General features: G+C 53.8%; 1 protein-coding gene across 1 annotated transcript; it reads right to left on the bottom strand.

Moving 5' to 3' along the window:
* Positions 1 to 1,544: 1,544 nt before the first annotated feature.
* ACKR3 (atypical chemokine receptor 3) lies at positions 1,545 to 13,766 on the bottom strand. Its single transcript, NM_001098381.2, is given in 2 exon segments — positions 1,545 to 3,190; positions 13,683 to 13,766. A coding segment is annotated over 1 exon segment (1,089 nt). The 5' UTR covers positions 3,165 to 3,190; positions 13,683 to 13,766; the 3' UTR covers positions 1,545 to 2,075.
* Between the last annotated feature and the right edge of the window lie 491 nt (positions 13,767 to 14,257).

Raw genomic sequence — 14,257 nt, 5'->3', positions numbered from 1 at the left:
ATGTATATTTGGATCACAGTCTCCTCTGATTTCACTTTGCCACCCTCCCATCCCTTCTCCCTGACCTTGGTGTCTTCACCTATGGTTACGTCATTATCCATCTGACCTGAATCCTATTTGGAACAAGGCAAGGGCTTCCCTGGTGGCGGCTCAGTGGTAAAGAATCCGCCTGACAATGCAGGAGACACAGGTTTGATCCCCAGGCCGGGAAGATTCCCCTGGAGAAGGAAATGGCAAACCCTTCCAGTATTCTCGCCTGGAGAATCCCATAGACGGAGGAGCCTGGCGGACTAGTCTGTGGGGTTGCAGAGAGCCGGATACGACTTAGGGACTGAAGCACCACAAGGCGCACGTGGCCTTGAGAACATGCCTGCGTATAAAGTAGATGTTTAGAATAATATGTAAGCTGGGCTTCACAACTTCAGCCCTAAGCCCTCTGAGAAGGGGGAGCCCTCCTGCAGTAGGTTGGAAGCAGGGCCTGGGGGGCTGTCTGCTGTGGAAACCGACGTGCCCAGGGCATTTTCCTAAAGTGGGGGCAGCCCCCAGGTTCCCAGGTGAGCCTGGAGTCCCGGTCCGGGTCCACCTTAGTGTTGGCAAAATCTCTCTCTGTTCATCAGTCCCAACAGAGGGTCGCGGGGCGGGGTGGGGGGGGCGGGGGCGCTCATCAGGAAGCCACGCCCTCTTCTGGCTTCCTGCCCAGACACGCCCACCGAGCCCCCACTGCTCCTTTAGCCCGTGTAGATGGTAGGGGCTTCCTGAGAGAGCTCTTCCTGACCACTAGTAAGGGGGGTTAATTTGGTGACCGCACAGGCCAGGATTGTACTTATTGCACGGCCTAAAGAACAGGCTCATGGATGGATTATCTTTTAAATGAAGAATCTGTCTTGACCAGAGAAGAAGAAAGGACTTAAACCACAGAGCCTCAGCAGGGAAGGTTCAAGGCCTGGCGGACACGAGGGTGAGTTCCAGGCCCTCAACCCTTTTGGGCAGACGGCAGACTGGGACTTTTCTTTACCAACTTTGCATTGACAAGTGCACCTACCAACCAGCTCCCCTCCCTTACACATAGGCAGAAATTTAAAAAAATTAAACCACAACACTCGCACTCAGATGTTCCTCCTTTCACATAATTTCATCCAAGTTAACCTCCTGGGATTTGCTTTTCTGACAGTATTCCTTTCTTTAAACATATTTATTAGGTTGATCACCTATGTTGTAAATATTTGTATATCATCATCAAACATGCCGCCTGAATGCCAAACATGCTTTGAAAACTGAGATCTGAACACCTTTTTAGGAAAAAAAACATCTTTATTAAAAAAAAATAACTTACAAATGGAAAGAACTCTCTGGAATACAAGGGTTTGTTTTGCGTGCCGTGTTACAGACTGGGATAGTGTCACTGCACTTATTTTTAATGTCACTTTACAATAATATTAATGTCACAAACTGCATTATAGAGCAGTTTTCGTTCCGTATCCCAGACCGGCCCAAAGCACCACACAGATATAAAACTATCGTCAATAAAACATTTCAGCCAGGACTGGCATATATATTTTAATATATATATATATATATATATTTATATAGAGAGAGGCTTTCAAAACAGCTAACAATTAATGTCATCCTTAGTCAAAACGGAAGTCAAACTAACCTCAGAACTACGACGCTGAGTACATGTCAGCATGGATACCTCCCATACGATATTTAAAATATAAACTTTCAAATACACTGAGAGGGTACATCAAGAGAGAAAAATAGAGTCTTAAGATTTAAATACAAATCCCCATTATGAAACCTTTAGGCAGCACAGAAAAGTCGTATGTTACAGAAGTGCAGGCAAGCCTGTCCCGAAGCTGGTGTGACGAGCAGCGGGGGCTTGTCACAGGGGCCCCGCGAGGGTCACGCTGGGCCGAGAGCAAGAAAGGAGCCATAGGGACGCAGGCTGCCCCTCTCCACGCCAACGAGGGTCGCCAAGCCCGAAGCCACTTGGCTTTCCTCCGGAAAACCAGGCAGCCTAGCAGGTCGCCCCGCTGCAGCCCAGCGCACAGGTCCAGAGGCCGCGCGGGGCAACATCACTTGGCATTCTGCTCCAAAGCGGAGTACTCGGTCTCCGAAACGTGGGAGGCATCGATGAGCTTGGTGAGGCCCGTCTTGGCCGAGTACTTGAAGATGAAGGCCTTCATCAGCTCGTACCGGTAGTTGCGGTTGATGAAGCTGTAGAGCACAGGGTTGACACAGCAGTGCACCAGCGACAGGCACTGCGTGACGTGCAGCGCCGTGAAGAGGAAGGCCTCCAGCTGGCAGGTGAAGGGGATGTAGTGCAGGATGGAGAAGATGTCCAGCAGCACCACCAGGTGGTACGGCAGCCAGCACACCAGGAAGACCACCACGTAGGAGAGGATGATCTTCCGGCTGCTCTGCTTCTCCTGGTCGCTGGAGGAGGCGATGGCGCGGGCCAGCAGGAAGTAGAAGACAGCGATGATGCAGAAAGGAATGGCGAAGCCCAGGATCACGGAGACCAGCTCCATGCTGATGAGCCACTCCTTGACGCTGTGCTCGGGGTAGAAAGCCCGGCAGTAGGTCTCGTTGTTGGAAGCGGACGTCACGGTCTTCAGGTAGTAGGTGTCGGGCAGGGACACGCCGAAGGCCAGCAGCCACACCAGGACGCACACGGCACGGCGCACCAGCCTCTTCTTACGGCCGGAGGTGCTGGCGAAGTAGGCGACGGACAGGTAGCGATCCACACTCATGCAGGTGAGGAAGAAGATGCTGCCGAAGAGGTTGATGGAGAAGATGAGGTGGGTGACCTTGCACGTGAGCTCGCCCATGGGCCACTGGTTATGCTGCACGAGGCTGACCACCCAGACAGGGATGGTGACCACCACCCACAGGTCGGCAATGGCCAGGTTCAAGATGTAGCAGTGCGTGTCGTAGCCCGTAGTCTTGGCCTGGATGTTCACCCAGACCACCACGGAGTTGGCGATCATGCCGATCACAAAGATGAAGATGTAGACGAAGGACAGCGTGTATAGCAGGACGCTTTTGTTGGGTATGTGGCCGCACTGCAGGGTGTCCACTGCGATGCAGTCACTGCCATTGCAGGGCCAGCTGATGTCAGAGAAGTTCCCCGGCTCTGAGTAGTCCAAGAGATGCAGATCCATGGTGTCGAGGGCAGCGGTCGAACGGCCTGCGCGCAAAAGCAAATACAGTTTTAAAAGATGCAAGAGCAGAATGGATCCCTTAGCAAACGCTTCAGGCCTGTAAAGCGCTTTCCCAGCACCCCCATCTGCTCAGCGGTTTCACAGTAGCTCCCAAGTAACTTTGCAAAGAAAGGAGAGAACAAAACTGACCATGACAGAATCTGCAAAACACACCCACATTCTAAAACCATGTGAGTCCATCTCTCTCAAAGAGTGAAAGCATTCGCTTCCTCTGTCTTTGCAGGACTGTGTTCTCAAGAGGTCACCAGACTGGGCTGTGCCCGGATGTGAAACTGACACATTCTGGGGGGTCAGAGGGACGTAGGGCAGCTGAGCCTCAGCCCAGAGGTGCCTGTGGCCAGCTCACTTTCCCCTGCGGATGGCAGAGGCATTTCACCCACATACCCAAGAGCAGGGGGTGGATCTGTTCCGTGCACTGGTGAGTAACAAGCGTCCTGCTTGGCCGTGTCGGGCTGCCTGCGGTTTGCAGACCTCTGGAGGTGTGGACAGTGTGTGGCCTGCCCTGCAATTTCACCGCGCCCCCATCCACAGTCTCTGACTTTGCCATGTGATTCTCAACTCAGAGCCACCAACCAGCCATCTCCTAATGTGGGCCATTGCCTGGTTTTCCACCTTTTATTTGTCCAACTGCTTTGAGAGCAACTTGTACCAAGACCCAAAGCTGAGTCTTGGAGGGACTGGCTTTTCCTAACGGTTTTCCCTGCTGATCTGGCGTGAGGTCAACACTCTCGACTGGCACCGTCTTAACACCCAGAAGAATCCCAGCCTGAGGCGTTACTGTGCCTGGGGATGACGGCCCACTGACTCCAGCTCTGAGAGCTGCCCGGGGCTGTCTTCTCCTGCTGACCCGCCCACCTGAAGGCTCTGAAGTGCCCCCACCACCACCCTGGGTGGACAGCCTCACTGCATCCCCACAGGAAGGGGCTGTAAAATGAAAACACTCGGCCCAAGGGTGCCCGGCTGGGCATCGCCATCTAGAGTAGGGAGTCTGTTCCTCCTTCTCCCGTCGCAGGTAAGGACCGACTGCAAGCCAAGCTTATTTGCCAAGTTCATCTAAACTGGACTCCAGGCCACACACGAGAGGTCCCGGAGGATGGGGAAGGATGGTCCCTGAGTCAGGGCCCAGTGGCCGGGCTAACAGTCCACAGACACCCAGCTGGGAGAGCACCCCTCTGGTGACCAGACCGTCCTGGGCTGGGATTCGGGCTCCTGCCTCATTAGCGTTTCATGTGAGTCTAGTTAATCTGTCATCTGCCACTGCTTTCTCAGCGCACCAGCCCCCATCTCCCAGGGCTACCTAAGAACTCAAGGGCTGAAGACAGAATCTAACAGACAGAAACTCAAAACCGCATCCACCCCCTCTCTTGACCTATCAAAAGCACGGACTCGCTTACTTCTTGCTCCACATTCAAAACTGACCAAGTGGCTAAGTGGTCAATGTCCCACCCTGAGAGGGGGGAAAGGCAGGAGCTACCCGCAGACAGCGAGCTGATGCCTTTACCTCCAGGGGAAACAAGCAGACGCCCAAGAAGTGAGGCCATTCACCTGCTGCCGCCCAAGGCCACCTCATCCTCCAGACTCACAGCTGAGGACCTGCCCTAGGACCACAGGTATGGAGATGGCCCTCAGTTGCTGTCTGTTCGCCTCTGTGAGCAGCAAGTGGCCGCTGGTTCCCTTCCAGGTGACCTGACCGGGCCTCAGCATCCCCTGCTGCTGCTGGACACAGCTGGACCTCTGAGGAGGAGGTGGTGGAGCCACGGGGCCCGAGGCCAGGAAACCTGGTGGTCCTCAGAGCCTCCCCCCATCACCAGAGGACACTCAGGCCTTGGGACCACCGACTTGGTCAGGCAAAACCTGACCAGAGGGCACGCACGGAAAATCAGCAAGGTCAAGTTGAAGTGAAATGAAGTGAAGGTCCCTCAGTCGTGTCTGACCTTTGCGACCCCATGGACTACCCAGTCCAGGGGATTCTCCAAGCCCGGATACTGGAGTGGGTGGCCTTTCCCTTCTCCAGGGGATCTTCCCAACCCAGGGATCGAACCCAGGTCTCCCATATTGCAGGTGGATTCTTTGCCAGCTGAGCCATCAGGGAAGCCCAAGGTCAAGTTAGGACAAATAAACTCATCCTCCTAAGAGACTGGAAGACACAGCTGGAGGACCCCAAGTGGACATGGATGCACAGCGCATGCCTGTGAGAGACCAGGCCTGGACAGCCCTCGCGGTGAGCAGCCACCTCCAGATCCTGCCTTCAAGGTGCTCCTGACCCTCCCACCACCCTGGGCTGCTAAGCAGCCAGGAACTGATGGTGCCCACTGCACCCTCGACTTCAGGAGAGAGGGAGGGGAGGATTTGGGCTTGACTCTCCTGTATGGCTGTAAGGTGTGACCCCGTTTTTTCCCATCTCCTTAAAATGAAACACATCCACAGCTGAGCGTCGTTTCCTATTTGGCCCAGCCACCTCATTCTTTCTGGAGCTGTTAGTAATTGCGCTCTGCTCTTTTGGGAGAAGCATACAAGACACCTTCCAACCTGGGGGGGGTTCCAACCTCCGGTGTCATATTTTCTTGTCTTTTCATACTGTTGATGGGGTTCTCACAGCAAGAATACTGGAGCGGTCTGCCCTTCCCTTCTCCAGTGGACCACGTTTTGTCAGAACTCTTCACTGGGACCCGTCCATCTGGGGTGATGGACTCGCGGCTCATAGCTTCACTGAGTAACACAAGCCCCTTCGCCACGACCAGGCTGTGATCCATGAAACACACTTGCAGCATGGCATGGGCTTCCCTAAGGCCTAGTGGTAAAGGCTGCACGAGTGGTAAGGAAGCCTTCTGCCAGCGCAGGAAACAGAAGAGACATGGGTTCAATCCTTGAGTCAGGAAGATCCCCTGGAGGAAGAAATGGCAACCCAACTCGGTATTCTTGCCTGGAAAATCCCACAGACAGAGGAGCCTGGCGGGCTACAGCCCGTGGGGTTGCAGAGTCGGTGCGACTGAGCGACTAACACTTTCACTTTAGCTTATAAAGCACTTTCAGCCCATGACCTCATCTGACCCGGGTCCCTGCAGAACTCAGCCGGAGGACGAGCTGCTGCCCCACAGAGGCGGGCAGAGTGGGGCTGGGCCCTGGCTGAGGGTCCTTTCCTCTGCCCGCCCTGGCACAGCCCTACTAGAGGCCTCCACAGATGCAGCCAGAATCCCTGGGGTCTGCGCCATGCACGGGGGCTGGAGAAAAAGGAAGCCTGACTGAGATGCTACGCCCCCACCTCTGTCTTCCCCCCAAGGAGTCATCCCGCTAACTGCACACACCGTACCCCCCAGCACCCAGGTGGAGGGGCATGGCTCAGTGTGGACGGAGGGGCCCACGGGCACAGGAGGCCTACAGGAATCACCAGGAGTCTGTGTCCCTCCAGGGCCCACATCTCCCGCACAGCAGACCGTCCACACTCACACCTCTGGGCCTGGGCCGGCCCTCGGTGTCCCCTGCGCCGCAGCCAAGGTAGGGAAGGGCTCAGGGACCCCATCGGGTCCTTAGGTTTCTGGCCTCTGGACAATGAAAACCCGACTTAATGATCACTGGTCCTCTGGGACCAGAAGGTGACTTAAGAGTCGGTCCACCGCCCCCCCTCCCCCACAGTCCTCTCTGTTTCCTCTTGGGCAGTGTGGGGAACCTTCCAGGAGGGGCTGGGGGTACCTCAGAGGCTTGGGGGGCGCCATGCTGGAGCTTGAAAGCCAGCTGGTCCACCGATCATCCACCACCAATCACTGACCAGCTACCAGCCCAGGAGATGAGCCAGAGGCCTGCGCCGTGCCCACCGGCCTTCTACCAGGGAGCCTACCGGCCCCTCCCCTCCCAGGGCAGAGGCTCCAGGGGTCCAGAGAAGTAAGAGAGGCCGCAAGAGAGGAGGTGTGCACGCAAGGAGTGCAGCAATCCAGCCCCCCGCAGATCTAAACGGGAAGCCAAAGAGGGGGGAAAATGCTGCAGGAGAGCGCAGCCCACGTCACCTGTCATTTTTCACCTGTTCTGTTTTGGAAACAAACAAGGGCTCTTTCCAGAAAAAGAGAATAGTATCGTATAAAGACATCTGCCAGGTCACGTCGAATGCAGTCAGTGGGCCTCTGAGCATGTGTCCAGGAGGCCCGAGGCTAATCGTGGGTGGTCCCTGCACCTAAGACAACAAACTTCCGAAGTCACTGTCTTAGATTTTAACAGGTGATGCTCTCAAGACCCTGACCTGAACAAAGATGTGATCCAGCAACTGCAGAACGTCTACCCAGACCCCTGGCTCCCCAAGGCCTGGCAAACTTGAGGGAGGCAGGGGTGAGAGGGACATCCCATCAACCCCCCGAGACCCTTCACCAGAGTCTCCACTTGCCCCCAGGAAAAGCGAGGGGTCATCCCATGCAACTGGAGGGCTCACTGCCTATGCCAACTGGGAAGCATGAGCCGTGATCCTCGTATACACGGTGACATCTCCAGGCCATGTGGCCGGTCTGTGATGGCAGGAAGGGCTGTGGTGAGGCTGAGGATCCCAGGGCCTGAAGCCGACTCCCAATCCACGTGGACCAGACCCCCTCTGCTGCAATAAGCCAGCAGTTCCGTTCCTGTCGGCTTGGGCCAGAGCTCAGGAGGGACCTCTGGGTGACAGTCACACCTGCCCACCACCTGCGTCCCTTGGGGGTCAGAGCCCCAACCAGGGAGGGCGGGAGAATGAGAGACGACTTCTGACACAGGTTAATAACATCTGCGTAAAGATTTCTCATGGAAGGAAAGCAACCGGGCTTGGGATAAAAGATTCCTCCAGTTCTTTGATCTCACAAGTTCACACATTCTCTTCTCAAAATAAATATTCCCAAGATGCAAGGATGTTTATTGAAGCACTATTTATACACCGGCAAAAAAAATTGGTGACAACATAAATGTCGATCCATAAAGGACCGCAAACCACTATCTGGAATATAATACAGCTGTATAAAGAAAGAGGGGATGCTTTTATGAACATGGAAAGTTACACATATATACATGCCCAAAACACAAGAATTATGTGCATTTTTATAGGTACATGTATGTGCATAAGAGGCTTCCCAGGTTGCACTAGCGGTAAAGAACCTGCCCGCCAAGGCAGGAGACGCAAGAGATGCGGGTTCAGTCCCTAAGTCAGGAAGACCCCCTGGAGGAGGGCACGGCAACTCACCCCAGTGTTCTTGCCTGGAGAACCCCATGGAGAGAGGAGCCTGGCCGGCTACGGTCCATGGGGTCACAAAGAGTTGGACATGACTGAAGTGACTGGGTGCACACTCATGTGTGCGTAAAAGCATGGGGAAAGATCTGCAGTGAATATAAAACTGGGCTGGAAGTGTGGGATAAGAGGACAAAGGAGGGATTGTGGCTTTCACCTCACACACTCCTCTGTGATCTGAAACTTGGCATCAAGAGTTATGGAAATTTTACTAGAGGCACGAACGTCCCACAGAACAATGGTGGTTCGTGGTCCATTTTTTTCTAGACCAGAGGGACCCCGCTGAAAACAAAGTAGTAATCAGCATCACTTTTTTTTCGTTCCCCTTTTCCCAATGGGTACTGGTTTCTCTCACCAAGCTCCCTCTACAGGGATCACTTCCTGTAGATTCTGGGTCCAACATCTGCGCCCAGAGAGAGCATCACACTGCCACCAGGACAGGAAGGAGATTTTCCTATGGCCTGGAGGATGGAGAACCAGCGTCTGTCCACCTCGTCACCCCCACCCCCTAACCCCACACTGGCATCTGTAAGAGACTCATCTACCACTCACATCCCCATTTGCTGGAAGGGAGATGTCCCCTCATCTCTCGGGCTTATTATTCATCAATCGAGGTTCCTTGGCGACCACAGCACAGCTCCAAGCGGCCTGACACATTCAGCTGCCCCCAGTGGTCTCCCTGCGCTCACCCGGCAAGCTGAGGGCAAAGCCAGAACGAGACATCTCCAAGTTCAGGGTCTCCATGGGCTGGTGCTTTGGCCTGCAAGGAACATGTCCTTCCCCTGGACCACAGTCACCCCCTGCAGGACACGGACGGCCCCACATTCAGGTACCCAACCGGGGTTCCCCAACACTGCCTTCAGCATGTGAGCAGTTTCCAGTCACAGACCTGGAACGCCCTTCCCGGCCAGCCAGGCAGGCCCCCCTCTCCCCATTTACGCCCTCTGTTACTCCCACCTCCTCCCAGCCAGGCCGTATACCTCCACTCTTTTTCGCTGGGCTGTTCCCCGGTCCCCCTCCTTCCTGCTCAAGCCCCCACCCCACGACATCTTACTGCCTGTGTACAGGGCAGCCAGCAATGGCGCCTGGACAAAGCACGTGTTCAATGAATTCATAATCAATGAATCAACAGTGAATCAAGCTCCCGAGACCAGAAATAGGAGATTATCAATGGAAACAGGAGCCCCGAGGAGACTATTCCGGAAGCCTCCCTTGAGCTAAGTCTCACCCGTTTCTATGCCTGCCAATGTTTGTGGAGCCCCTTCTGTGAGAGGCACTGCTCTGGGGCAATAACAGACCAGAATCATCACTCCCCACCCACCCCTGGGGACCCGCCAGCTAACCGAGAAGGTCGGGAAAGCAGCGTGGACATCGCTGGAGCGTGGAGAGGGACTTCCGCTCCAGTGACCAATGGGGACCCCCCAGAGGAAAGTGGGTGCTGGGGTGGCCAGGGATGTGCTACCGGAGGGTCACCGAACCTGGCTGAGCCTGTCCGTGCGAGAGCCACCACGGTCTTGAGCAAGGGCCTGGCTTTGGGGCAGAAAAGGCTTTTGAGGGAGGAGGCAGCAGGCCTGCAGGGGAAGCCAGGTGCTTGTCAGGCCTGGGTGCAGTGCAGAGAAGGTGACATGGGCCGGGCCACCCAGGGCACCGACTCGGACGCCGAGGGGACCCTGGGCTCTCCAGGATCTGTGCCCGCAGGCGACATTTTTCACTGGCTTTTCTGCAATTGGGGCTCAACTCATGTCCTCCCAGGGTGGAATTTCACGGAGCAGCTCAGTGTTGTCCCAACACGATCACCCAGCCTAGCTAACCGCACCGCTGGGCACCTGGAAACTGAGGCCAGACAGGCAGCAGGACCAGAAACTCAGGGGTGTGGCTGAAACCAGCTCTGTTCACCCTCCCCACACCCCAGGGACTCTCCAGGGGGACGCAGAAGCAGGTCGCCTGCGAAAGCCCAGCCCTTTCCACTCCAGGAGCGCAATTTATATACAGAAGACCTGCACCATTCCTTTCTTTTTTTCAAATTAATTAATTTTAACTGGAGGCTAATCACAATATTGTGGTGTTTTTGCCAAACATCGACATGAATCGGCCACGGGTATACATGTGTGCCGCCATCCCCCTCCCCACCCCATCCCTCTGGACTGACCCAGAGCACCCGTGCTAAAAGTCCTTAGGAAACTGCACAGCTCTGGGGTTTGTTCATTTCGTACCAATCCTGCATTAAATCTATGGGAACGTCCAGGAGAGTTTTGGCCCAGGCTTGGGAGGCCAGCTGCTAGGACTGCGAGCAGAGCTGGGGCAGGGGGGCAGTCTGTCTCCCCCCACCCCATGTCAAACAAACAGAACAATGCCATCCTGGCTGCTGTTATTTTTCACAAGGAAAGCACTGCTCTGAGTCGTTTGAGAGAGAGAGAGAAATCCAAACCCTAATCCAGATAGAGGCCATCAACTTCCAGAGTCCTCAGACACTTCGCATTGATACACGGGGAGAACTGGGGGAAAGAGAACGAACCCCATGTCCAGAAACCTGATCTGTTCTACTGTGCTCAGCGGCCCGACTGGGAAGCGGCACAGGACCCAGGAGGGCAGACCCAGAGGTTCCCACGGCACAAAGGCTGCCCTCTGGGCTGGCGGGTGTAACCAGAGCCCTAATTCCCACCCAGCTTAGAAGCAGGATGAGCGGTGGGGGGTTAGCCAGCCTAGGACAACCCCAAACCCTGGGCTACACACAGTGGGGTTCCCATCTTAGACTTAAAACTACGAGCAGACGTGACAGAGGTTTCCTGGACCGTAAGAGAACTGGGAGGTGTTAGCCATGTGGCTGGCCCTGCCCCCTTTATCTGTCCCCTGCCTGTGGGCACCACCCAAGGGGGTCTCAGCCCCTCCACCTCGGAACAAAAAAGCAGAGTCAGCTTCCAAATCTGCTTAGGGCTCCGCAAAATTTTCACTATGAAAACACGCAACTCTCTTCATCACTTGAAGAACCAAGCAACGACATTTTTTCCAGTTCTAAGCTGAGTCGATTCTTGTGTAACCAAAGGATCAAAGATTCCAGCAGCAAACCATTAAGTATTCAAAATCAGAGGACTGCCCCCTTTTTTCTCATTCTTTCCCTTTTTTCTGCTTGCTTTCACTTTAATAAAACATATGTCTCCCAGAGCCATAATTTCCTGGACTTTAAAAACACTTGACATGACACACAAATTTCCACCTACACACATGCAATTTGTCTGGAAGCCCTTCTAAAACTATTTCTGTCCCTGAATAAAAACCAAGTTCCGTGGTTGCCTGGATGAAAAATACAAATACTTTCTAGCCCGGAATTCCACTCGTGTTCTGCAGAACCACTGAGAACCATCTCAAGTCCTAAAACCTTTAAGGTTTTTTCCTTCTCCTGGTTACCCTTAGGGTTCACAGAATGACTCTCTTTCAGTCTCAGGTTTGAGTAACCAATGTCCCTGGTGTCTCCTGGAAAACACGAGCCTCTCTCTTTGCCTGGAGTGATCAGACAAAAAGCCACTGTTCCTGATTAAGTAGGTTTTTTTTGTTTTGGTTTTTTTGTTTTCCATCCAGAAAGACTATACTTTGCCTGTTCTGGACCTGATTAGAAACCATAATACCTTCTCCAATCTCTCAAGACTGGCTGCTAATATGGGATAACCTCTGAAGTCCTGACTCAGTTAAGCATCTGCATGCTCCCTGCACTGTACCTTCCAGAACTTTTAAAAAATGACAACTGCAATGCACATCCCTTTAAAAAATCAGATGAGCAGCAAAACACAGCAGCAAGTCTCAATTTTCTTTTGCTTTTCCACCCAAATCCGGAGCAACCCTCCTCCCCCACCCCCATCTCCAGGAGCTTGGGGCATGGAGCTCCACAGTTGGTGCACACTGGAGTGTTTATGGCAGAGACTGGGGGAAAAAAGAGCAAATTGTTTCCAAGCTAGAGCTCCCCATGTGCAACTCCGCTTTAGAAAAAGGCTCTGCATCTGGGGAAGCTCAAGGGCTGATGAAAGAAGGGCAAGCAGTTTATCCATTTAAAATCTATGGAAAGTGAAGCGCAGACACCAGCCGCCTCCACTTGCCTTTCTCGGAGAGGCTATTTGATCTCCGCATTTCCCTGGAATAAATAAAGCCACACAAAGGCAGCATCTGCCCGTTTAAAGAGAAAAGAAAAAGTTACCACATTGAGACTCTGCAGAATGAATGTTTCAGGAGATGTCAGGGCATCAAATACCTTCAAAGCGCTGTAAACCATTTGGGTGGGGGGGGGGCCTTCTACGTCTGGAAAACGTAATGATCCTGGTGTGAGCAAATGAATTGAAAGAAAGAAAGAGAGACAGAGAGAGAAAGAAAAAGGGAGACAGGCAGTCTGACTTTTACAACTTCTCATTCTCCCTGGAACTTCCAAGTCTTGGCTAACCACCCAAGCCTGACCTCACTGCAGAGTTTTGAGTCACTCCTCAGATCTTTATGCAGGCGAACAAAATCAAACAAAATTCATGTTTTTTACTTCAAGAGTACAATCGCAGTGCAAAATCCTAGACTTGTGTGTGCCTTTTTTTTTTTTTTCCAACTGAAGTCAGATTTAACACCTTCTGAGCGAACAGCAAATAGTCAGATTAAGAAGGATGCAGTGGAGAGACAAGAGGGCCGGGCTGTATTTAACATTCACTCTTATAGCTTCCGGATTTACAGGCTCTGGTAATCCTCCAGAGCAGTGAATTCAAACCCATTCTGGACCCACAAAGACTCTCAGCCCAGTTTTCTTCTCCGCTGGAGGACGCCTCTTCATAAAGGGCACATCTTTCTGGAATTACACGTTTAGTGCCAGCTGTTTCCCCAGTGGAGAGACAGAAGAGAAAACAGGTAGGCAGCGGCGCTAAGCTGACCCCGATGCCAACTTTGAGCAAGAGGGATGGACAGTCTGCTTGCAGATGAACCTCAGATTCCTCAGTCCAACAGACACACACAGAGAGCGCCTTCCACTTAAGAAAACAGCCCTTGTTGACTTTCTGTAGCCCACGGGAAGCCCCGAGTTAGCAGCCGCACTTCGCAAGGCAGCACGCCGCCTGGGCTTTCGGAAACCAGACCTGCGGACTCGCCAGCACCCATCAGAGCTTATTAGAAAGAAGAGCTCTGGAAAAAGACCACTGCGCTTAAGAGCAGACCCCTGCCCGCCGTCCGCACGCCCTGCGGACCCAGCAGCGTTTCCTTACCTGGCGGCTGGGCTCCTCCGGCTCCGGCTCGCCTTCTGGGTTCAGGCGCTCGGTGCCTTAGGGCTGAGCAGTTTGCAGAAGTGTGAGCTTTCTGGGGCTGCAGACTCGCGTTATATACACTGCGGGCGGGCGGCCTCTAGATGGCAGCTTTGTAACCGCCATCTGCTGCTTCCCTTCCCGGGCCGCCCCCCTCCCCCTCCATCCCTCCGCCCCGGCCATCCACCCTCCGTGCGCGCGCGCGCGCGCGCGCACACACGCTTACATGCACGCACACACTTGCACGCGCGCGCGCACCCTCACCCCTCTTGTAAACCCCGATCTGTGGTTTCCGGCCAAACTCTCGCACACAAGCATACTCTGGGGAAATCCCAGCCTGCCTTCATTTGCAGAGTCTAATGAAGCTACAAGATCCAGACCCCAGGTGGAGGGGGGAGATGCGTCAGCAGAAGAAACATCGGCAAAGAAACCCCAGCACTTTGCCAAATCATCAAATATTTATCTGGGTCTCAGGGATATCTTTAATAATCCCATTAACAAGAAGAATTCCTTTGAATGCCTCTTAGCTCTAGGGAAGA

The sequence above is a fragment of the Bos taurus genome, chromosome 3 (genome assembly GCF_002263795.3).
Source record: "Bos taurus isolate L1 Dominette 01449 registration number 42190680 breed Hereford chromosome 3, ARS-UCD2.0, whole genome shotgun sequence".
NCBI lineage: Eukaryota > Metazoa > Chordata > Mammalia > Artiodactyla > Bovidae > Bos > Bos taurus.
This window is presented reverse-complemented; position numbering and strand designations above follow the sequence as displayed.